Source organism: Jaculus jaculus, chromosome 6, assembly GCF_020740685.1.
Source record: "Jaculus jaculus isolate mJacJac1 chromosome 6, mJacJac1.mat.Y.cur, whole genome shotgun sequence".
In the NCBI taxonomy this organism is placed as follows: domain Eukaryota; kingdom Metazoa; phylum Chordata; class Mammalia; order Rodentia; family Dipodidae; genus Jaculus; species Jaculus jaculus.
The window spans coordinates 113,877,082-113,903,677 of NC_059107.1; the positions used below are offsets into that span (position 1 = coordinate 113,877,082).

The window sequence follows — 26,596 nt, forward strand, 5'->3', positions numbered from 1 at the left end:
TGAGAAGATGAAATGTGACACCTAGTCTTTACTTTTAAGGAGCTCTGAAAACTAGAAGAGCATGTTCTGAATTTTCTGAGAAATTATTTTGAACTCAGACCTAGTTTTCTTACAGGACTAGACTACATACCTATACCAACTAATAAAGATACCTTGATTTTTAACTACATAGAGTAGCAGTTAGGGTGATTCAGTCTCTAGCTGTTTGAATTATTTTGTCTTGATGCTTGCTTGCTTTTTTATTTTTTAAAGGTCCTTGTGGTTTTCTCTTTTGTTATATCACGTTCTCTGTTTAAATAGATCACCCAAGAGGATGTCCTTTGCTCATTCTTTTATTTTGTTAATGACCTTAGCCTCATACATCTGTTCTTTTCCAGAATTTCAGAAGTCCATCCCAGCACTGAAGAACCTGGTTATGGTTTACTACACTAGAATTTAAACCTGACAGATGCTGGGAATTTTGTCTGTCTAGCTAGTACTGTATTTTTAGTCTCTAATAATTAGGAAATAGACTCTCAGTGTTCATTAAAGAGTGACAAGAAGTGGATCCAATTGAAAAACAATTATCTGTAGATACTTGCGGGTAGAATTCTCTTAAATTCTCACAGCTCAAGCGTTTAGAAGAAAATATGAGTAATACACTAGGGGTTTTGGTGTTTTTTGTTTTTTATTTATTTATTTTTATTTATTTATTTATTTATTTATTTATTTATTTATTTATTTATTTATTTATTTATTTATTTATTTGAGAGTGACAGACACAGGGAGAAAGACAGATAGAGGGAAAGAGAGAGAATGGGCACGCCAGGGCTTCCAGCCTCTGCAAACGAACTCCAGACGCGTGCGCCCACTTGTGCATCTGGCTAACGTGGGACCTGGGGAACCGAGCCTCGAACCGGGATCCTTAGGCTTCACAGGCAAGCGCTTAACCACTAAGCCATCTCTCCAGCCCTGTTTTTTGTTTTTTTAAGTAAGATTTCACTATGTGTCCTAGGCTGTCATGAAAGTCACTATATAACCTGTACAGGCCTTAAATTTATGATTTTACCTCCGTCAGCCTCTTGTGTGCTGGGATTCTGGCCATGTTTCACTGTGCCCAACCTGATGTCGCTGTTTGGTGCAGCTGTGATAGCTAAGTTGGTGCCTACTCAAAAAGTCAATGAAATCAAATGAAAGTTATTTGAAAGAGACTTTTAAAGGTTCTTAAGCAGGTTAGCAATCACATAATCTTCAAAAACAGCTACTTTAAAAATTAAAAATGCTGTTGTAAAATGAGGGGATACAATGACATATCTGTGAAATACATCTAATTTAAGTATCTATAAAATAATTACAAAGTGTTTAATCAACAAATTATATAAAGGTGGGGTTTTTTCCTTTGTTTAAATTTTTTATTTGAGAGAGAGAATTGGCCAGGGCTTCAGCCACTGCAGTTGAACTCCAGATGCTTCCACCACCTAGTGGGCATGTGCAACCTTGCGCTTGCCTCACCTTTGTGTATCTGGCTTATGTGGGATCAGGAGAGTCGAACATGGGTCTTTAGGCTTCACAGGAAAGCAGTTTAACCACTAAACTGTCCCTCCAGCCCAAAGGTGGCGTTTTTTTTTTTTTTTAATGTAAGAACAGCCAGCATTTTATTTATTTATGGCTTTTTGAGGTAGGTTTTTGTTCTAGCCCAGGCTGAGTTCACTATATTGTCTCTGGGGGACCTAGAATTCACATGGATCTTTGCCTTCTGAATGCTGGGATTAAAGCTGTGTGCCACCAGGCCAGGCTTATATAGCTAGTATTTTAAATGGTTCTTAGGTACAGACTTGGTACTAACACTAAGAGTTCTTGTGATGAGAGAAAGCATTGGTTATTAGCAGCTTCTGTAGTTTTATTGAGCACTTGTAGCTGACATGTCTTACTTACTTTGCTTCAAATTTATGAGGTGGTAGTGTCATCTTACTGGAAAGAAAGTGAGCCTGGATTGTTCCATAGGTAAGCGACAGAACCAGAATTTGTACCCAGATTATGTACTGACTACAAAGCTGGGTCCTTTACATATATACTGTATTATATTCTCTTCTGTGATGTGTTTTTCAGAGAAAGTCATTTTTTTTCTCACATGATTTCCAAAATTTTTATTGTATTTAATATGCTTTGTGTTTGAGGGATGGCTTAGCAGTTAAGATGCTCGCCTGCAAAGCCTAAGGACCCAATTTGACTCGCCAGAACCCACGTAAACCAGATGCACATGGTGGTGCATGCATTTGGAGTTTAGTTTGTAGTGCTAGAGGCTCTGGTGTGTGGTCTCGTGCTTGCTCTCTCTCCCTCTTTCTCTCTCTCACATAGACACACACACAAATAAAAATATTTAAAGTTTCATATATATATATATATATGTGTGTGTGTGTATGTATGTATGTACACACGCACACATTTGTTTTTTGTTTGTTTGGTTTTTCGAGGTAGGGTCTCACTGTAGCCCAAGCTGACCTAGAATTCAGTATGTAGTTGTCTCAGGGTGGCCTTGAACTCATAGCAATCCTCTTACCTCTGCCTCCCAAGTGCTGGGATTAAAGGTGTGTGCCACCACGCCCTGCTTTAAACTGATATATTTTGAAACAAAATGTGCTATTATAATTGAAATAATTCTGTTACTTTTTAAAATTATACTTAATTACTATATTAATTTTAACAGAAACAAGTGTTACAAGTAATCATTATATGGCAGTAGCTTGATTGGTTATCTTCTGATAAAAATGACACTTTTAAATATTCCTTCAAATGGATTATAAGATTTAAATGACCTCCAGAAAAGTAAATTCATTTTTATGATTAACTTTTAGCATTTAAAACCCACTCAGATTTCTCTTGCCTGTTAATAACAGTTGATGCTTTGCCAGGCTATTATAATGCACTATTTACTAACCTTCATGTAGCAACAGATAAGGTGAGATTTAATAGTGCATAGTGTTTGAACACATTACCCTAGCTCCTGCTCTCAACTAACTTCCTTTGGGAGCCATAGCTTTTGTGTTGGACCTCTCTTCTTACTTCCTCTACCCATACTCAGAGGGCTACTACTTAGGACATATATACTTCACTTGTATATTTATATCTATCTTTTGTGAGAAAGGCCTCTAAAATGTCTGCTCTTCGGAGGTTACAGAAAACACAAATGTTTGAGAAGCTATTTTTTTAAGATGTATCATTCTAACTTGTGCAGTTATATCATGCAACATATTTGAAACCTGGAAGCAACTATGTTCTTGCATTTATAGCTAAGAATGATAGCAGTCACGGTTCTTACACATTTTATGTAGAACTTTCATTATCAGTTAAAGCTTTAATATAATACATCTCCTTTTATTTATTTTCTTGCTATTTGGGATTGAATATTTAATATGCATAAAGTATTTCCAGATAGTATAACAGTAATAACTATAGTACTAAATAGAAGAATATTGTCAGCCATCTTTTAACCTGTTGGATTATGCTTAATTAGGAATATATAGTTCAAATATTTATGTAATTGGTCTGATTAAACCTTCTTCATAGAAGGATATTTATCTTATTTGATGCTCTGTCAGAGAATACTGTTAATGCTATTTTTAAAATTATGTAATTCAGCCCCTACCTTAGGCTAGTTTGGTATATACTCCATTGGTTTACAATAATTGGTGTGTGTAGTTTATGAACTTTAAACTTGTCAAAGTATAAATGTTTTTTCTCTTCATTGTGTTACCCATGGTCAATATCAGCATAATTCTTCTTTGGAGACCAGAGAACATCCTCATCCTCTGAAACATTCTCTTTTGTGATTCTCCACTCACCACTCTTTTTTTTGTTTGTTTTGTTTTTTAAGGTAGGGTCTTGCTCTAGCCCTAGCTGACCTGGAATTCACTCAGTAGTCTGGGGTGGCCTCGAACTCATGGCAGTCCTCCTACCGAGTGCTGGGATTAAAGTCGTGTGCCACCACGCCCGGCCCCATTCTTTTTTTCTTATGCTCCAACTACTTTAGCATAACATAAAATATTGTCACTAACAGAACCAGAATGTCTTCTTTGTAGTCCTGCTTCTGTCTTAGTTTGCTATCTTACCATTTCCATCCATTTCTGCTTTAATTATTACTTTCCCAGTGCACATTTTGGTGATGTAATTTCCTTGCTTAATATTGTTTTTTCTCTCTGCTGCCATAGGTAGCAGCTTTCTTTGTATGACATTTTAAGGAAGATCCTTTGCCATCTAGTCCCAACCTTCTTTTATTTCCCATTGTATTAGTAGGGCTATGTTTTGTCTTTTGTTCTGTCAGTACTGTTTCTTACTTTGTTTTCTGACCATGAATTAACCTTATACTAAGCTCAGATTGTTGGCCTAGAAGGGTCCCTCTTCAAGTGTTACTACCAAGTTTCAATGATCCCTCTCCTTTGGCACAGTGGTCTTTTTCCAGTGATGCTTTGGACTATCAATATAGCATCTGCCAGACCATGCCTTAGAATATAATTGTTTGCTTCTCTTTCTCCACTAGATTGATAAGCCTCTTAATAACATGGCCCATGTCTTATTTAGTTAAAACTATCTTTTTTCAATATACTTTTGGTTTATTTTATTTATTTGAGAGTGACAGACAAAAGAGGCAGATAGAGAGAGAATGGGCGTGCCAGGGTCTCTAGCCACTGCAAATGAACTCCAGACACGTGCACCCCCTTGTGCATCTGGCTAACGTGGGTCCTGGGGAATCAAGCCTCGAACTGGGGTCCTTAGGCTTCATAGGCAAGCACTTCACCGCTAAGCCATCTCTCCATCCCTAGTTAAAAATATCTTGAAGGATGTATAATGTAAGTCAGAATACACAAATGAGAACTTATGCATCTTCATTTACTCAGCTGGAGTATCTCTTTTATACATGACACTGTTATGTTTCTGTGTCCTTAAAAAAAGAAATAAAAAATGAACATGGCATATTTCATTAATACACATTTAAGGAATTATGTTCTATTAGGAAAAATAACACTGATACAGGAAACTCAAAGGCATTTCACAACAAATGCCATGAAATCTGTATCACTTTCTGAGGAGCTATAGAAATTATATCCCATGTCTGTATTTTTTTGTATTTTTCACTTGTCTTTTGCTGTGGGATCTTTTACACATATGGCTGTGTGTATATAAAAGAATCAATAAATATTACAAAACACAAAACTTCTGTTTAGGTCATAAACTGTATTTAGAATTTATAAGAATCAATGTCACTTAAAATTTATAGAATTGATTCTTTGTTTTTGATTGGATACAAGGTCACATGTAGCTAGCGCTGGACTTGTGTAAAGCTGAACCTTGATCTTCTGATCCTCTTACCTCCACCTTCCAGGTGGTAGGATTATAGGCACCTGGTTTTAAACAGTGCTAGAGTTTGAGCCTGGAGCTTCATCCATGTTAGGCAGACACTCTGCCATAATTGAGCTACATCCTGCCCATGAAGTTTTTATTTGGTGGTCCTGGAGATTGAATTCAAAGCCTCACTCACGCTAGGCAAGTGCTGTACCACTGAGCTACATCACCTGCCCAAAAGTAACTTTGAGATTTTAGCTTTGTGTTTTTGTTAGTTGACCCAAAATTTTTAAAAAAATTTTTGTTGTTGCTTATTTTTATTTATTTGAGAGCAACAGAGAGAGAAAGAGGCAGAGAGAGAGAGAGAATGGGCGCACCAGGGCCTCCAGCCACTGCAAACGAACTCCAGATGTGTGTGCCCCCTTGTGTATCTGGCTAACGTGGGTCCTGGGGAATTGAGCCTCAAACCAGGATCCTTATGTTTCACAAGCAAGTGCTTAACCGCTGAACTATCTCTCCAGCCCCCCCTTTTTTTTGATAAATGAAATAATGCTACAATCATTTAATTCAGTATGACTTTAAAAATATCTCATGACTAGCTGGGTGTGGTGGCACATCTTTAATCCCAGCACTGGGGAGGCAGGGGTAGGAAGATTGCTGTGAGTTCAAGGCTGGTGTAAAACTACATAATGAATTCTAGGTCAGCCTGGGCTAGAGTGAAACCCTACCTCAAAAAAACAAAACAAAACAAAAAAAAACCCAAATAATAATAATAAATAAATCTCATAATATTAAAACTCATGAACGTTTGCAGTTTTGTTCACCCAGTTGTGATATTTTAAGAAATGTGGAAATTAATACATAATATTTGTTTAGGTTATATGAAGAATGAGAATTGTGGGTTAGAGTGTTAGAGTGTCAGAGTGTCATTTTTATAGTGTGGTGCTTACATTTGTAAAATATGTAATGTCCTGTTTTAATATGATCACTTTGTTTCTAGATGCTGGCATCACCATCTACGTCAGGTCAGCTGTCTCAGTTTGGGGCAAGTTTATACGGGCAACAAAGTAAGAATTTTGTATTTATTCTGGAACACTTCATATTTAGAGGGAGAAAACTATCAAGTAAAGAATAAATGATGCTGCCTTATTGGGTTTGTTATAATAGAAAAGATACTTTAAAAGTTGTGTATGGTTTATGTTTTAAACCTTGGCCTTACTAATTCTAAATCTGTTATTTCTTGGATACAGCATTTACTGAAATTTATTTTGACCTCCTTGTCTATATGTTCTTAAGCAATATTTCTGAAAAATTTGCTAAACAATAAGTTGTTATTCTTAGTATATTCAATTAGAGAAGTTAAAAAGCTTTTTTGGGGGGGTTTAATAGATGTTGACTTGTTTGGGTTTGAGTCTGTTTGTTACTATAAACCCAGTTTTTAGCAGCAGTTTGAGAAATCACTTTTTATTGTTTTTTGCTTAGCAAATATTTCTTCTTTTACTTTAACTGGTTATAGCATCTAAATTTTTGACTCAAAGTTGACTTGTTTTCATCATAAAATATTTTGTTTTTTATGAAGTACTATGCGCGCTTAGCACAGTGCCAGGTACATAGTAAGCGCTCAATAAATGTTAGCTATGTCACACCACACAAAATTTTATAAAACTAAATTATAAAATATATTTGCATTTTTTCAAATTAATTTTCCAGAAGTTTAGATATTAATAAGATTTTATCATCTCTATTAGTGCAAAAGATCAGCTCAGTTCTCACCTTTGTCACTAGTATCTCTGCTAATGGAAAGGGAAATTTAAAGTCTCACAAATTACCATCCAGGATTATAGGATAATTAACTGGAGAAGACAGCTAATGGTTATAACCAGAATCAAATAAAAATCTTTTTGACTTAGAACTCTCCCCATATAAGGAGAGGCAAAGTCTTTCTAGGTATCAGAACAGCTTATCATAGCACTTTACCCTGCACATTGATATTGAAGTTTAGTGGGGTGAAACTTGCTTCTTTCCTCTTTTGCTGTGAAACACAATTTGCTAGTACAGAATGAAATATTGGTTTGTTATATATATTTCATCAGCTTTCTAATCAAATAAGAACATACTTTAAATTCTTTTATAGCCTAAAAATAATGTTCCTTATTTTTTCATGTTTTTTGTCTACCTGTTGAGACAGTATTTCCAACTAATAATGCATTCTTTGTTTTAGTATGACTTTTACCTTCGTAGTAAGCCTTCTTATGGAAATGTGTAGCTATTTTAAAAGTATCTTTTATTTCAAAAACGCAAATTCATAGGTCTTCTTTTTAAAGCCCATAACTTATCATTATACAAAGTAAATATAGAATGGATAAAATTACATTTGCAAAAGATTATTTTACAAGAATATCAGTGGTTACAGTCTACTATCTGGACTTTTAAAAGTCTGACCTAAGGTTTTTGACCTTCAAATATGAAATTGCTTTGGGGTAAGATAAAAAGTGAATTTAGTTTGAAATACTGTAATGGTCTTAACATGTTAGTCATTTACTGATTTCTGACTTTTCTTCAAATCATTGTTTATTGTTAAAGACATATAAAGATTTACAAATGAGCAAATGTTTTGTCTTTAGAAAAATTAAAGGTACTTAGTTTTACAAGAAGATGTATATGACATTGTCTATTGGATCTTTATATATTAAATGGCTATATTCTTGTAACATTGAAGTGCCTTTTTGAACGAAGAAGCTTTTTCTTTAAAATCCCATTTTAAATATTCGTCTGCTGAAAAATAAGCCCTGGGATCAACTGGAACTGAGCTCTTTTGAGTCAAGGTACAGTTAATTTTGAGCATATAGGTTTGGAACCTAAAGCTGGTGAAAAAATACAGCCTAGTTACTAATTCTTTTAGGAGAGTATCTAGGACCAAATATATCATTTAACTGGTAGGAAGGTAGGCAGGCAGGCAGTTAGGCAGGTGAGCCCAGTCTACTATGTGAGACATGGTCAAGGTTTTAAATGTGTAACTTAAAATGTTAAGATCTCAGGGACTGACTTAATGCAGGATTCTATGGAGACTAGGTGAGGATAGATTAGGGATATTATTCTTAAAGCAGTTTACTTTTCCAGGTGTGGTGATGCACACCTTTAATCCCAGCACTTGGGAGGCAGTGGTAGGAGGATCACTGTGAGTTCATGCTAAGACTACATAGTGAATTCCAGGTGAGCCTGGGCCACAGTGAAACCCTACCTGGAAAAACAAAAACAAAAAACAAAAAGTTTACTTCAACTACAAATTGAGGGTTCTTTTTTTTTTTTTTTTTTTCCTCTCGTCTATGTTAAGTACCACTATTAGCTTTATTTATTGTGGTAAAATTCATTAAGGTCTGTGCCTTTCCAGTGTGAGCTCTACATTGTTATTTATTCCTTTTTTTTTTTTTTTTTTTTTTTTTTTTTTTTTTTTTTTTTTGTGGTAGGTTCTCAATCTTGCTCGGGCTGACCTGAAATTCACTATGTAGTCTCAGGGTGGCCTTGAACTCATGATGATCCTCCTGCCTCTGTCTTCTGAGTGCTGGGATTTAAAGTGTGCACCACCATGCCCGGCTTATTTATTCTTTTGGTGTATTCTTTATTTTGACCCTAGTGGTGGTGGGATTTAGACAGGATGTTACTGTAAAGCCAATCTGGCCTCAAATTCATGATCATCTGCTTTTGTCTTCTAAGTGTTAGTATTACTGTGTGCCACTGCATCTGGCTTTTCTTGATTTTCTTTATTGACCCCAGGGCTTGTGCATGCTGGTTAGCACCCCCCCCCCAGTACTTTATTTATTCATGATCATTATTTTTCAAAGTTAGAGGTAGAGGGGGTAGAAAAGGAAGTATGTTCTCTCCACAATCTAAGGCTTGCTTAAATTAAGCAAGCATTGGGGGCTGAGGAGTCCTCTTGAAATGGATAAAGAACTACTTTAACTATCTGTTGCCAGATTTGGGTGGAAGTGATTATATACTTACTTAGCACATAAGGTGCCCAGAAAATACTGGCCTAGAGAATCTTAGGTTCAAGGATAGTATAATTCTGTCTAACTCTTTAAGTAACTTCACTTAAGGGTTCTTGAGAAGGCTGCTAACCCAATATTGTTTATAAAAACTAGTAAACATACTCTTGTCTTTAAATGACATGATGTTTTGTACTTGTTTTTAAATATATACATAAGCTTTTTGTATTGGTGTGCATTTTGGACTTAATGTTACTGAGCTCCCTAAAACTATACTAGATTGAAATGGACAGGGAATGAGGAATTATTTTCTTTCTAGATATTTAGCACATTGAGTTTAACTGGTTGTATATAGTTGAAGCCACCTACATTTACCAATATATATTTTACTCACAACCCTATAAGATTGGAGGCAAAAAAGGAAACTAGCCTTTATTAAATTCTTCCTATGGGCATATTATCTCTTGGCAAATGAGTTAGCTAGATGTATGAATAGACAGATCCACTATAGACATTTTTGTCTGAATTCTGAAAGGACCAACACCTCTAGTTGAGATAAGAAAGAAATCTTTCTTTCTGGGATATGGACTCCTGGTTTGTGGATAGTGGCACAGTCTAATGCTTGCAACAGACAATCCTGAAGGCTGCTTGCTTTGTAGAAAATCAGAGTGTAGTGGTTCAAAAGTGATGCTATTGGAATTCTTAAATACATGAATGAATGACAACTTTTGGTTGCTTTAGAAATTGAGTTTGACAGATACTTGTTGAGTGCTTACCCTTTATATTGTGACATTCCAGGTACCTTAGATGTGTGTGACCATTCTCCTATATGCCATCTCTGTTCAGTAGACATACTGTTGTGGTGCTAATTAATTTATTGCATGTCTTAGTTGCCACTGTGTCATTAGCACTCTCTTTAAAAGCCCAGCACATATTTGTTGAATGCATAATGTGCAAGATATTTTTCCTGCATAAAATCCAATACCATAAGTACACAGATGATATTATGAAGCAGAGTAGGAAATTGAAAGCTTTGTGGTTGTTAAAATAAGTACAGTTGGCTGGAGAGATGGCTTAGCACTTAAGGTGCTTGCCTGTGAAGCCCATGCTCGACTATGCAGATCCCATGTTAGCCAGACACACACACAGAGGTGAGGAAGCACATGGCTGCACATGTCCACTAGGTGGCACAAGTGTTTGATTTCAGTGGCTGAGGCCCTGATGTGCCAATTCTCTCTCTCTCCCTTTCTCTTGCTCTATATGTCTCTTGTTTTGCTCTCTCTGAAACAAAGACTGAAACAAAAGTGTTTTGAGTGTATCTTGAGATTTTTGCTTGCTTTTAAATTCAACACCAAAGCTATATTATAAAATTTCCATAAAACACTGTTTTTCGTTTCATTAGATTATCTCCTATTTCATCATTATTAGGACCAACTATTGGCTTTTTTGCCATGGGCGGGCTTTCTAAAAACAATCAAACTAAAATAAACCAGTCAATAGTTTGAATATTTGCTTTGTGTTGTGTACTATTTTAAGTCCTTTATATAAATTAATATCCACAATCCCATGTGATAAAGATGGTTAGTAATAGAGGCAGAATTAAATTGCATTGCAAGGGTAACTCTAAATGTAGGCTTAGAACAGATTCTTTGAGTCATTAGCACATAAGCAGAAATTTCTAAAGTTGTGCCCACAGGTGCTGTTATACTGAACTGTCTACTAAAGACATTGAGATAAGATTTATTTTGAGTGTAGAGTTGTTCTGCAATCTAAGAAAGAGTACCAAATAACAAAATTCTGCTTTCATGGTATTTACATTTAATGGAAGGAGACAGAATAAACATTTAAGCAAGTAAGTGAATAATTAACTGTGGACATGGGTTCTACAAAATTATTTAATGGGTGAATGAATGGGATTGGTATTCTAACATGGAACAGGCAAAGGGACTGTTAACCCTTAGGAAGTAAAATTTCAATGGAAACCTGACTATTGAAGAGGAGAGTCCTTGGGATAATCTTAAGGAGTGCCTTTGAGGTACAGTCTGGCTATGTATTTTAGCCTGGCCTTGGACTCATGGGTTCATGCAATCCTGTTTCCTTACTCTGCTGGATAGCAGGGATTATATAAAGGCAGCACCCATGTACATTGCACCTGCTTATTTGTTCTCATTTTCATACATCTTGTCACTCTCTAAGACTGAGCTATTATATACCATCTCTATCCTTCTGGCTTCCCACTATCACTATCAAGTACCTAGTTAATTTTTTTATATTTAATTAATTTATTTCAGAGAGAGAGGGGGGAGGCAATTAGAGAGAATGAGTGTGCCAGGGCATCCAGTCACAGCAAATGAACTCCAGATGCATTTGCCACCTTGTGCATCTGGCTTACATGGGTACTAGGAAATTGAACCTGAGTCATTAGGCTTTTCAGGCAAGTGTCTTAACCACTAAGCCATCTCTCCCCCACTAATTAATTTTTGTTTTATCATTTCACTTACATACTATCTCTTCCAAGAAAGTTTTTCTGACCCCAGCCATCTTCCTCTCCTGAGTCTGAGTTAGTGGTCTCTATTGTACACACTCAAACATACTATGAAAAAAACACCTCAATTATAATGCTTTTCACATTTATTTGATTTTTTAAAATATTTTACTCATATATGAGAGATAGAGAGAGAGAGAGCAAGTGCGTGCTCACGTGTGCTTGAGCCATAGCAAAGTTCAGACATATGCACCACTTTGTGTGTCTGAGGAATTGAATCCAGGCTAGCAGGCTTTTCAACTTTTTTTTTTCTTTTCCTTTCTTTGTTTCTTTTCTTTCCTTTTTTTTTTTTTTGAGAGAGAGAGAGAGAGAGAGAATTGGTGCACCAGGGCCTCAGCCACTGAAATCGAACGCCAGACACTTGTGCCACCTAGTGGGCATGTGCTACCTTGTGCTTGCCTCACGTTTCTGCATCTGGTTTACTTGGGTCTGAAGAATCGAACATGGGTCCTTATGCTTCTAAGGCAAGCACCTTAACCACTAAGCCATCTCTGCAGCCCCACATTTGTTTTTGAACAGTCTTTTGGATTTCACTAGTATAAGACAAGAGAAATTGTTCTTAATGGGAATGGTAAAGGTTCAAAGACACATTTGAACAAAGAAGTAGGGAAAATATTCATGCATGTTATCTAAGCAGTAAAATGATTATAAGGTTAGAAAATTACTGTTTTAAATCCTCATTTAATAATGTAGAAAAGGGGCTCTCAACCCTTGCTAAACCCTCAAGAAACACTGAGGAAGCTAAAATCCCATGGACCATGAATTCCATAGATTCAAAAGTCAATTTTCACACTTTAAAAAAAAATTTTTTTTAATTTATTTATTTGAGAGCGACAGACACAGAGAGAAAGACAGATAGAGGGAGAGAGAGAGAATGGGCGCGCCAGGGCTTCCAGCCTCTGCAAACGAACTCCAGATGCATGCGCCCCCTTGTGCATCTGGCTAACTTGGGACCTGGGGAACCGAGCCTCGAACCGGGGTCCTTAGGCTTCACAGGCAAGCGCTTAACCGCTAAGCCATCTCTCCACCCCTAAAAAAATTTTTTTATTATTCTTATTTATTTATTTGAGAGTGACAGACAAAGAGAGAAAGAGGCACATAGAGAGAGAATGGGTACACCAGGGCCTCTAGCCACTGCAAAGGAACTCCAGATGCATGTGCCTGCCCCCTTGTGCATCTGGCTAATGTGGGTCCTGGGGAATCGAGCCTCGAACCGGGGTTCTTAGGCTTCACAGGCAAGCACTTAACTGCTAAGCCATCTCTCCAGCCCCAATTTTCACACTTCTTAAAGATGAGATTTGACCATTAAAGTTCACTGGGGAATACAAATATTAGCAATTATTATAAAAATGGAATGCGTTGTTGATGGTAGAGAGCTGAACTAAGACTTGATCTGGGTTATCACTGTAATATTCATTGCTTGTGATCTTGAGCAGGTGATTTAGTGCCTAGTTTGAGCACTTATTCTATGATGTGGTTGGTTGCTGAGGTCTGTTGTGTTCCTAAATTCTTTGAATTTAATGAATGAAATGGCATATTGAAATAATGTCACAGAGGAGCTTAAGTGAGGACAGGTTAGAGGACCCCAATTGGCTGTTTTCATTGTGGGAGTGATGCCAGTTTATTCAAGAAACTGGGTGCTTTGAGCTTAGGGTTTTTTTTTTTTTTCCTCAGAAAACGTTTTCCTGGCAGTCATATAATATCCAATATTTAAAGTATTTTTGAAATTAGGAATTTTTATTATCTAACATAGAAAATTGTGTATGGAGAGTTAAGCTTGATGTGAGTGAGTCTTGTAGATCTTCCTGATTTTCTCAAAAGAGCCAAAGGAGATTTTGGGGAAAGTACAGGCTTATAGTAATGGAATATGAGAAAGGTGAAAAGGGGAAAAAAAAAACACTAAAGGGAAAAATGGCAAAGAGGAGGCATTTATTTTTAAAGCTTTTTTTTTTTTTTTGAATTAGGGCTATTTTCCCCCCACTCCTTACTCAAAACATTCTGGGGTGTTAATTTACGAGTGAGTAGTCAAGGATTTGATTGCTATGTCTTTAACATAGCTGTCTTACTCTCTTTAGGTAGCAACAATGAATAGAATGGTACAATTTAACATACTAATTCAGAGATGTGTTGTTAATCAGATTGTGTAGTAGAAGTAATTCCTGGAATACTTGTTTAGATCAAACTCTTTTTGGGATTTCTGGTAAAGGATCCATAAAGAATTTAATTCAGGCCCAGTATAGTGGTACATGCCTTCAATCCCAGCACTTGGGAGGTAGAGGTAGGAGGATCACCATGAGTTCAAGGCCACCCTGAGACTACAGAGTAAATTCCAGGTCAGCCTAAGCTAGAGTGAGACCCTACCTCAAAACAAAAAAATTAAAAATTAAAAAATTAGAACTTAGTTTATTCTTGACTGGTTAAATATATAAGAGGTAGCAATCTATTCATTCTTTCTAAAAGAAATACTTGAACCAAAATTATTACCTTTTAAATTATTTCTGTTTATTTTTTGTTTGTTAAAACATGAATAGAGGGGAATAAAGGCTTTCTATATAAGATTGGAGAGAGAGAAGGAAGGGTAGAAGGAGAAAGAGATCAAATTTTCTCCTCCCTTAAACATGTTTACTTTTAATAGTTTGACTCAAATAACTTTTAAGTACGTTTGACTTCTTAAATCTTTCTATGCTATTAGTCAGTGCTACTAATTCTGTTTTCAAGAACTTCAATTTTTTCTTATTATTTTTTGTTCATTTTTATTTACTTATTTGAGAGCAACAGATGAGAGAAAGAGGCAGATAGAGAGAGAGAGAGGATGAGAGAGAGAGAGAGAGAATGGGTGCACCAGGGCCTCCAGCCACTGTGAACGAGCTTCAGACGTGTGCGCCCCTTGTGCATCTGGCTAACGTGGGTCCTGGGGAATGGAGCCTTGAACCAGGGTCCTTAGGCTTCACAGGTAAGCGCTTAACCGCTAAGCCATCTCTCCAGCCCTCAATTTTTAAGTTAAATTTAAAATAACCCCATGTTGCAGTCAGGTTCACATTGCTGGCAGAAATCACCTGACCAAGAACAGCTTGTGAGAAAAAAGGGTTTATTTTGGCTTACAGACTTGAAGGGGATCTCTGTTATGGCACACGAAAACGATGGCATGAGCAAAGGGTGGACATCAACCTCCTGGCCAATAGCAAATGGACCACAGCCACAGGAGAGTGTGCTAAACACTGGCAAGAGGAACCTTGCTATAACACCCATAAGCCCGCCTTCATCAATACACTGCCTCCAGGAGGTGTTAACTCCCAAATTTCTATCATCCTGGAACCTGCCATTGAAAACATCTGAGTTTATGGCAGACACCTGAATAAAACCACCATACACCACCATCAAGTATTGAAGAGTTGATGATAGTTGCTAATGTGTACTTTTCTCTTTTGAATTTTGCTAGCTGTTTTTGTATGAAGATGAATTTGAAGACTAAAATTTCAGTCTTGCTTAGAACAGTTTTTTTCTACTCTTAAACTATAAATTAATTTAAATATGTTAGTCCTAATTGAATAAATAGCCTTAGGGTTGTTTTTTTCCTCAGAAAATGTTTTCCTGGCAGTCATATAATATCCAATATTTAAAGTATTTTTGAAATTAGGAATTTTTATTATCTAACATAGAAAATTGTGTATGGAGAGTTAAGCTTGATGTGAGTGAGTCTTGTAGATCTTCCTGATTTTCTCAAAAGAGCCAAAGGAGATTTTGGGGAAAGTACAGGCTTATAGTGATGGAATATAAGAAAGGTGAAAAGGGGACAAAAAAAACACTAAAGGGAAAAATGGCAAGCATTAATAGGAGTAAAAAATGGAAAGGAGCCGGGCATGGTGGCACATGCCTTTAATCCCAGCCAGCACTCAGGCGGCAGAGGTAGGAGGATCACTGTGAGTTCGAGGCCACCCTGAGACTCCATAGTGAATTCCAGGTCAGCCTGGGCTAGAGTGAGACCCTACCTCGAAAAAAAAAAAAAAGAAAAAAAATGGGAAGGAAAAGCTGTAGAGAAGATAAAATTGAGTTAATGAATGAACAAGAAAGAAAGATGCCTATTTAAAAGGGAAAAAGAAAGCTCGAGAAGAAATGAGTGACAAGAGTAGGCACTTACGCATTGCTAAAGGAAAACTGCTGGCTTGCATAGTGCTTCCAGTTAGAGAACACTGGCAGGGCCAGGCATGATGGCACATGCCTTTAGTCCCAGCACTCAGGAGGCAGAGGTAGGAGAATGGCTGTGAGGTCGCCACGAGTTTAAGATTTTTTGTTTTGTTTTGTTTTGGTTTTTCAAGGTAGGGTTTCACTCTAGCCCAGGCTGACCTGGAATTCACTATATAGTCTCTGGGTGATTCCTACCTCTGCTTCCAGAGTGCTGGCTTTATAGGCATGCACCACCACACCCAGCTAGTTGATATTCTCATATCTGTAAGTGTATAATTGTTGGTGATGAGTGACCAGGAAATACTCTGTTGTTGGAAATCTGTAGCTAGAACTGACAAGCTCCATGAAGTTAGGAGCCTTTTCTGTTTTCTTCTCTGCTCTCACCTCAGCAGTTTGCATAGTTCTTGTCACATCATAGGCACTCAGTAAATGTGTGTGGAAGAAGAGATATGAAAAGTATAATGTTGATGACTCATGGGAGAACTAAGGGAACCTACAGGAAAATGTATTTGGAGGAGGGAAAAGTGCGATTTCTTCTAAAGAAATATGAAATAGGCTGATTTTTAATTTCTTCCTTATTTTGTCCAGATTTAGAGAATGTTATTGCAATCAGTAGCATTCTTACTGGCATAAAACCTAGATACCTAGATACAAATGTAGTTATTAAATTAAAAAATGTAGTTATTAGTGTAAAGTGTAAGCCAGTTTCCTTCAAGTATCATTAAAATTTTTTGAGGATTCTTAATTTCAGATAGCTACCAGTGAGTGAAGTCTTTGTAATCACTTAGGTTGAGATACATGGTTAAAACAAAAGATGAATTTGCCAAAGATAATTTGAAAGAAATTACTCAAAATATATGTAATGTTTTATTTTTCAGTCATAATTTCAGAAGCTTTAAGTCTTTGAAATTGTTAGCCCCAACATTGACATAAAAAGAAAAAAAATCATTAAAAATCTCTAGCTATAAATCAGTAACTTGCTAATTGGCTCTTTATCTTGTATATACTTTCCAGTTCAAAATGTTTGTGTCAACCAATCCACCATTCTTCATTACACTAAAGACAAAAAGCCCTTAAAAAATATGGCTCAGAATGATGGATGAAATGATGCTTTCATAGACAGACAGAATGACAATATAAATGAATCTATGCATCTGTGAGAGATAAAGGAGGAATCAATAAATATGTGCATAGCAATCCATGATGATGGTCCTGAATCTTAAAAAAATAATTTATATTTCATACTGTATGACTAAAGACCCATTTTATGCCATACATTCAAGAAGTAAGTTTGAATCTGGGTGTAGTGGTGCACGCCTTTAATCCCAGCACTTGGGAGGCAGAAGTAGGTGGATTGCCATGAGTTCGAGGCCACTCTGAGACTACAAAGTGAATTTCAGGTCAGCCTGGACTATTGTGAGACCCTACCTTGGGAAATCAAACAAACAAACAAACAAACAAACAAAAAAGTAAGTTTGTCCAAGTTGCCTAATATTTTTGTAATTTAAATTTGAATGACAAAGCCTTAGTAGTATTAAAAATACCAATGAAATATGTCATTCCTGTATCTAGCCCAGGTGTGCTAGGTAAATGCAGGGTCATTATACTTTGAAATATTTAAAAAAATATTTTATATATTTATTTATTTGAGAGAAAGAGGGAGATAGAATTGGCATGCCAGGGCCTCCTGCCACTGCAAATGAACTCCTGACATATGTACCACCTTGTGCAGGGCACCACCTTGTGCAGGCAGGCGCCTTAACCTCTGAGCCATCTCTTCAACCCCTGAAATATGTTTAAGGTCTTAAAGTTTTGAATTTAATTGAAGTTAGTTTTAAACAATTTCTATCGTGTGTTGGGTATATAAAAACTGTGATACTAACAAGTATATATTAATAATAGAGACTCTAAAATGCATTTACAAAGGGTCATATAAAAACTAAAGCTACTGTAACACAATGGGGTTGACTACCTTTTCTGTGTACATAATTGTGAATTAAAACAGACACACAAGATTATAAAATTTCTTAAAGGCCCATTTGCATGTACCAATTTTACAAATATGCCCTTAATAAGTTTGCCAACAATATAAATTCATAGTGTTATAACATCTTACTTTTAATACTCATTAGCATAGTTTATTATAAACTAGAAATATAAAAAGTACAATGGGATATTCATAATCTAAATTCAAACTGAACTTTTTTGTTAAAATGAGAGTCCATTTGGGGTGAATTGATGATATCCATTTAAAATATGCATATTAGGTCATTTTTAAAATGTCTTAAATTGCCAACTCAGAAGATGGATACCAATTTCATTCCTGATGGCAATGAATTTCCTTCTTCTGAATCTTTTTATTAGGTGCACTAGGCCTTCCAATGAGGGGAATGAGCAACAATACCCCTCAGTTAAATCGCAGCTTATCACAAGGCACTCAGTTACCGAGCCACGTCACGCCAACAACAGGGGTACCAACAATGTCACTTCACACGCCTCCATCTCCAAGCAGGTATTTATTGATGGACCAGAATAATTTCAGAATGTATCTTCGTAGCATAAGCAAACTCTTAATTTTTAATAAGGTAATTATTTGATTTTCTGGTTCAGTGCCTTTCAGTAAGAAAAACTACTCATTTTATTTCATTGCAAATTGATAAGTACAGTGCACGATGTTTTTATACTGAAACTAGCATACTAGTTGTCATCTGCATGGATCAAGGTTTAATCATCTTTTGGGAGCTTTTTAAGTTACATTGTTATTCTTGAAACAAAACTAACTTAAAAAAATGACTCCCTCAGATAATTCTGATTCTTGCTCCCTTGCCACACGTCTTGCTTAAAGTAAAATAAAACAGATGATATAGAGTATACATACTAATATCAGAAGGAGAGAATGGCATGAACTTTGATTTATTCTAAATGTATATGTAAAATACACTTATGATATATTTATATCATAGTCACCCCAATAGTTCTCTCACCTTAAATACTACCTTGTTTAGTTCTGCTTTTATTTGCCATTTTTTATTTGTTTACCTAGACTTTAATTTTCAAAGAGCTAGAATGACTGGACAAGAATCGAAGAAAATTAGGAGTACAACTTAAAAGTATATTTAAGGTGCAGTGGTTAGAACACTTTATTATTTATAGAGAATTATGATGAGTGATTATAGAGAGCTTATTTAGTATGATGGACTTCTTTTTCAGGGGTATTTTGCCTATGAATCCTAGGAATATGATGAACCACTCCCAGGTTGGTCAGGGCATTGGAATTCCTAGCAGGACAAATAGCATGAGCAGTTCAGGGTTAGGTAGCCCCAACAGAAGCTCGCCAAGCATAATATGTATGCCAAAGCAGCAGCCTTCTCGACAGCCTTTTACTGTGAACAGGTAAGAAGTTTATTGATACTGTGTCTAATTGTCTTTTAAATATCCTCCCATTTGCCTTTTCATATTCAACTCTTTGTCCTTGAGTCTTGGCTTCTGTCTCATCAGTATGTTTTGTCATATATTTGAACAAAGATTCTTTTATATAGCACAACTTCAGCCCTCTAGAAACAAAACTCCTGTTCTTTTGAAATAGGTTTTATTTTAGAAAGGACATTGAATCTTTTAGTTGATGTGTATTAAAAAGGAATTGTTCTTGGATTTCTACCAGACAATTTCTGTGTTGATACATCCTTCCTTTATTAAGTGACATTGGTCCACCTGTGTGATAAAGAGTTCCAGGTTCATGAATAGGACTGGAGGGAGTTGTGTTTGACTGTATTACTGTCTTGCTTTAGTTATACTTTGGTTAAATGCCTTCTAATCTAATACACAGTTCTATGCTTTGGATACTTACTGGACAAAGACTTTATGATTATGTTGAGAGAATTTAAAGGCAGTATTCTTTTAAATTTTGTGTCTGGAGACTCAAAACAAAATAAAGTTTTTGGGTTTTTTTATTTTTTTACTTCTTTTTGTATGTAGTATAAAAATAGGAAGGATCCATTTTGTTAGTATTTTCAAGCTGTGGGAACATGAGAATTATGTCTACAATGTAAAGTCTTTCAAAAGCAACATTTAAGTTTTATTTACATCATTCATTCATTCATTAGTAGACTGCAGAGGATAAAGGACTTTAAATGTTTCTGTCATACTCATCTCATTTAGTTTCTTCTATCCAGTACTTATAAAATCTGCTAAAGTGGGGTGATTAGCACTTTCCCTATTTTATCTTCATCCCATAAACTTGAATTCTTTTATGTAGGTGCATGAGTATTTTTCAATATTTTATTCCTCTTTTAAATTTTTAAATAAGATCTTTATTTGCAATGAGGTATCAGAGTTCTCATCTGCCTGATAGTTCCTTGATTGTATATTGCTTGTATATTCTTAATTTGAATTTAAAGTTTTACCTTTTCATAGTTTTCACATTTTAATTACTTTTTTAAAAAAATACTTTGTATATAAATTATCAATGTAACATGAACCTCTGAAGTCCTGTTTACTTCTACTACTTTTAAGTTTTAATTTAATATGTTTACTTCTTGAGTACTTCCCATTTGAGGGTATCTATAATTATCAAGTCTAACATAATAGTAAACAATATTTCTGTTGACTTACCTACTTTTCTGTAGAGTGTTTCACCAGCTGCATATTTATCAAAAAATGGCTATAATCCTACACATTGAGGCAGAAAAGTTAAAACTGCAATCTTCAAACAGGTTAATCCTGCTCTGCATTGATTATTAACCACATTTTACCAGAAGATTAAAGATGTATCGTTTTATCGTAGACTCTACATTAACAAACCTATTGATATTCTTATTTTTGCCTTGTCATGTTCAGATTTGTACAGAAAGAAAAAAAGAAACATTTGTAATTTACAAAATAGAAATTATGCCTTAATTTAGAATGGATGTTAAGAAGTATTTTTATCCTGCTAAATAGATGAAAACTAAACTAAGTTTAGATAAAAATAATGTGTTTGAAGTCAACTTAGTATTTATTGAGTACCTGGAACACCATAAGACAGAGGATGCAAGGTTGATAGAACATGTATAGAGTATATATTGTAGTTGGGAAAGATAGACCCTGCATGAGAGAAGACCTGTATTGGAAAGTAATCTTCACCATCGAGAGCAGAAAAACAAGTAGTCAGGAGAAAGACTCCTGAACTTTTCTGCATAATTTTCAAGTGGTGCATCTGATACCTAGCCAGGTAACTCTCTAAGGACACAAAGGGTACCCACAATCTATTCTCAGGGTTCACATAGAAGTTCTTTGGATTTTGTCTTTTAATTAACCTTTTAACATGGTTTGTTTGTTACTTGTTCTTAGGACTTTAGAGAATTTTTAAATAAAAATTCAAGTCAGAAAAATAAAATGGTTTTGCAACATGTTGTTTTGTATGAGGAAACCAAAAGTATACACTTTTGTTTTTCTTCATCTCAAAGTTAGTGTTCTTACTGTATATCTAAAATTATTTTCTATGTACCCAGTATGTCTGGATTTGGAATGAACAGGAATCAGGCATTTGGAATGAATAACTCCTTATCAAGTAACATTTTTAATGGAACAGGTAAGCTTATTCTGGAGCTAGTCCCGTATTAAATAGATAGATTTCTGAAACACAAGAACTTCAACATATAATATAATTTTATATTATAATTTATATAATATAATTTTATAAATTTTAATACCTAAAGAGAGTCTGTTGCAACCAGCTTCACATTACTGGCAGAAAACATTTGACCATAAGCAGCTTGTGGAAAGAAAGGGTTTGTTTTGGCGTACAGACTCAGGGAAAATTCCATTATGACAGAGAAACAATGGCATGAACAGACGGTGGACATCTCCTGGCTAACATCAGTTTGACAAATAACAGGGGAAGCTGTCTCTAACACCCAAAAGTCCACCCCCAACAATACACTGCCTTCAGGAGACTTCAATTCCCATATTGCCATCAGTTTAGGGGCATTATGTTGCTAGCATTCAGATCACATAAGTTTATGAGGGACACCTGAATCAAAACACATACTGTCCCTGGCCCCCATAAACTGATAGCCATCCATGATGTAAAGATGTATTCAATCTAAAGTCCCTGTTGGCCTGGTGTAGTGGTACACACCTTAAATTTTAGCATCTGGGAGGCCGAGGTAGGAGGATCACTGTGAGTTTGAGGCCAGCCTGAGACTGCAAAAGTGAATTCCAGGTCAGCCTGGGCTAGAGCTAGATCCTACTTCACAAACAACAACAAAGTCCCCATAGTTTTTATCAACCCCAATGATGTTCGAACATCCCCATAATCCAAGCTGTTTTAATTGAGCCATACTCCCCCCCCCCAAAAAAAAGGCCATAATAGCACAGAACAAACTTCCATACTGCAAAAGATAGCATTGGGTATAGCAAAGATTCATCCAATACACGATTTAAAACAAGCAGGGTAACATCAAATACTGTAGCTTCAAATCCGACAGCTCTAGCCAGTGGCAAATCTCCAGGTTGGATAATTCTAATGGTGATGAGTCTGTAGTTACAATTCCACCTCTGTAGCTGGGTTGCTCACAGTTCTGGAAAATTTCATCTGGTGCCAGCAACCCTCCTTGGCAACCATCCCATAGTCCTGCCTTCTGCATTGGGTCTGTACTGCAACTTACAGTTCAGCCTCATGGCTTCATCGGGCCTCCACACAGGTAATCTAACAAGCCTGTTTTACATTGCCTATGGCCATTTCCAAAAATCAAGACTACATTGCAAATTCAATGACCCTCTCTTTCCTTCAGTTGTTATATTCCATAGTACCAAGGGTACTACCAACTTGTTAGTCCAGAGAGGCATTAAGCAGATTTTGAAGAATTGGATACTCCTTCATCATTCAGACCCTTCAAAAGACTGCATTCTTCCTGTTGTCCCAGTTCAGATCAGCTGGCCCAATCTCAGTGGTTGTAATCTCTTAAAACAATTGCAGGTGAACTGGTTGCAATTTCAGCCCAAAGATTTCTTTCTTTTTTTTTTTGTCCCTGTGCCATGTCCCTCTGCTCACATCCTCTGCTTAATTCTACACAATGCAGCCCTACACAAGTTCTCAGGGTACGGGCATAGCAGAAAGACTGTCACAAAACTGTTCCTAGCCCAGTCCACCAGCTAAAACTCTTTCTCACTCTCATAAGCCAAACCTCACAGTCTGTTATTCTTACTGCAGTCAGGTCCTTCAACTCTGACCAGAGTGATCCATCAAGCTGTACTTACAGCACTACAAGGAGTGTCTTAGACCAATAATTCAAATCCTTCTAAGGGCACAGTTATAGCAATTACAGTTTTTTCCTTAAATGATTTTAATAATACTAATTTTGATATTTAACTCTTAGAAGTTTTTGATCCTGTTTCATTTACAAGAATTACATTTTAGCTACCTGGAAACCAGTTCTGATTTTGACAAAAAGTTGCTGCAGTCAGTTGGTTTCTTTAATCAAGCACTTCAACAGAAGAGAATAGGGAACAGTGTTGCTGTTTCTTCACCTGCAACCCTTTCTTGAAATAAAGAATGTTGTTGGTATCATAGGAACAAAATTGAGCAGGATTATAAGAAAGAAATATATAAAGGAACTGGTAGGTAATATAACAATTTATGACATAGAGAGTATATTGAACACATATGAGACAAGATTTAAATGAAAATGTCATTTTTGACTCTGGGCTCTTAATTTCTGCATGTTAAGTAAGGTATTCTCAACAGTATAGGTTGTTCAAGATTAAAACCTTAGATATAAGTCAAAATTTGAGCAATTGAATGTTCATTGCCTATTGAAAATGTTTTTTAAAAACTTACAAAGTATGTTACTTTATTGTTTAAACACTGCATTTGTTCATACTTTAATATATTTAGCACACTTTAAATTTTTATCTAAACCTGAAATAAGTAACAGTGTTATATGCTGGTGTCCTCTTAGTTTTTGAATTAGATGCTTGTATAACACTGTTATAACATTTTTAAGAAAATCTCTACATTTTATACTAAGGAAATTATTTTTGAATTTTTCCCTAAAAGAATGTGTCTGGAACGTTAAAAACTGTTAGTTAAAATATATCCTCAGTTAATCTGTGAGAAATTTAAGCTGCATAATGGAAAACTTAATATGTATGTTAAAAGCCAACATTTAGTCAAAGGTTATAATTTATATGTAAATAGCTCAAAATAGCATGAGAGATTATTTTATAAATTGAAACAGTATATAAATTTCCAGTTTCTATTACTTCACTTACATTGCATTTTAATGGAAAATTCATGTTTTTTTCAAACAATAGGTACTGAGTTTTTATACCTTTATTTGTAAATTAATAGCATAATCTTAAAATAATTAAGAATTATGAAATTGGGGAAAAAGTAACATTAGTTGAAAAAATGGCAAAGAACTGAAAATGAATATACAATGAGATGAAACAGATTAAGAAATAGCATAAACTAAATTGTAGGTAGAACAAGGTCTTTAAAGTTAGAGTAAAAGTTAAGAACACTAAAAGTTGAGGAAAAAGATAAAAATAGTAAAAGTAGAAAAGTTGATGTAAATTTATTTTTTAAAGGAAGCAGACTGATTTTAAATTAACAAAATAAATTTTATTTATTCAGTATATATTTATTGAGCGCCTACTGTGTAATAGGTAATATAAACTTCTGGGTTTTAATCATTCCTGTATCTCTCACCTACTCCTGTGACATGGAAGCCCAACTTTGGTTGTGCCTAACATACATCTACATAGACAACATAGTGTTTGCATATCAAACGAACAGTGTACTAAGCAGAAGGTCCTCATGACTTCTCTGTCCCCTGCCTCAGCATCTTCCTGTCCATTTACCGGAGGTAAATTGTGTAGGTTATGCTCCAAGCAGTCTGGATATAACATATAATATAACCTCTCTCTGGTTATAAAGAAAAGAGCAGCTATTTCCTAATAGTCTCCTTCTTGTTATCTGACACACAATTATTTTAAATTTTCACCTTTCATTGGGAAAGTAATGTACAATCCTACTGTGTCCTCTATCTTAAATCCTTAAAATTGTGGTCTTTAATTCATTGGCTGTTGCATATTGTTTTCGACAGTTATTATGAAGTCCTTTGACATAAAATCAATCTATCAAGTATCTTTTGAGCACCTGCCAACACATACTAAGTGCTCTGCATTCTTTAAGAAGAAAGTTACTGTTTCAAATTATATTTTAATTTTTGTAATATCATTTTAAATGTTTATGGAATCAGTAACTAATATTCTTTTTTATTATTTAGATGGCAGTGAAAATGTGACAGGATTGGACCTTTCTGATTTTCCAGCATTAGCAGACCGAAACAGAAGGGAAGGAAGTGGTAACCCAACACCATTAATAAATCCCTTGGCTGGAAGAGCTCCTTATGGTAATTAAGCTTTTTAGTGATGACCAATTGAAACAGCTGTTTAATTTTACATACATATGCATTAATGTGTGAGTACTAATATATCTGTTCAAGTCAGGTTAATGTAATTTTTTTCAGAATTAATATTTAGAAAATGATTTTTCCTGAGGCACCCTGAGACTACATAGTGAATTCCAGGTCATCCTGGGCTAGAGTGAGACCCTACCCATTACCTCAAAAAAATATATAAATAAAATAAAAAAATAAAGGAAAGAAAAAAAGAAAATCCTGATTTTCTTTCCATATTCCCATGATAACAAGAGTGATACATTTTGTAATTTTGCCCTTTATTTAGTTGATCTCATATTTTATAAAAGAATATGTCACTGGTGATTAATAATGACTGCATTGGAGATGCTTCCCTAAACCAAGGTTTCTCTACATTGACATTATTGATATTGGAACTGGATACTTCTTTGTAGGGAAAGAGTTATTAAAGGTGCTGTCCTGTTTACCTGCAATGCTTTAACCAGTTGCCTCACCTCAACCCACCATTGTGACCCATTGTTTGCAGGCATTGGCAAATGTCCCCAGACAGAATAAATTGCTTTGTTTTGACAACTACTGTTTATAGATTATGTTTTCTTTCTATAAATTCTTGACCATCATTAATATCCTTCATAACTATTTCTAACTGTATCAAATAAATGGCTTTAATACATAGATGCTAAGTAAAACTAATGGGTGAGAACCATATATAATTACAATATAACAATTTAGGCATGACATTTGTTTGAACAAGTAGCCATACTTGAAAAAAAAAAACCACATACATATTGTTTCTTGTGGAGAGGATCTTAATCAATAGCAAGACATCACCAGCTCTTTAAAAGGGTCAGTTCATCAGTTATGTTAAAATAAAACTAGTATTTCCCAATTGTCATACGTGAGTTTGTATTTCTTTACCTTTCTGAATATAAGTACAAATTATAAGTGAAGGGACCATTTTGCTGCTCATATTCCAAAGTTTCCAAAATGATTAAAAAATTTAAAAATGTGCTGTGCCATGAAAGTTGAGTACTTTGCTACTTGACTCTCAGTTCATTGGTTTTAACCTTTCTTCATAAGTCCTTTTGTTCATTCCTTTAATCTGTCCTCTTGACTTTCCTTGGACCATCTCTAAA

At 35.4% G+C, this 26,596-nt stretch overlaps 1 protein-coding gene across 4 annotated transcripts in view; it reads left to right on the forward strand.

Moving 5' to 3' along the window:
• Positions 1-26,596, forward strand: part of Cnot2 (CCR4-NOT transcription complex subunit 2) — a 108,777-nt gene that overhangs the window by 64,471 nt on the left and 17,710 nt on the right. For 3 of the 4 annotated variants that reach the window (XM_004650092.3, XM_045152520.1, XM_045152521.1), the window contains exons 4-8: positions 6,320-6,386; positions 18,400-18,547; positions 19,246-19,428; positions 21,525-21,604; positions 25,308-25,433. In XM_004650092.3, the coding sequence (XP_004650149.1) occupies positions 6,320-6,386; positions 18,400-18,547; positions 19,246-19,428; positions 21,525-21,604; positions 25,308-25,433 (604 nt within the window). Of the gene's footprint in view, positions 1-6,319; positions 6,387-18,399; positions 18,548-19,245; positions 19,429-21,524; positions 21,605-25,307; positions 25,434-26,596 lie in introns of those variants that run through there. The other variant, XM_045152522.1, reaches the window with a different exon arrangement.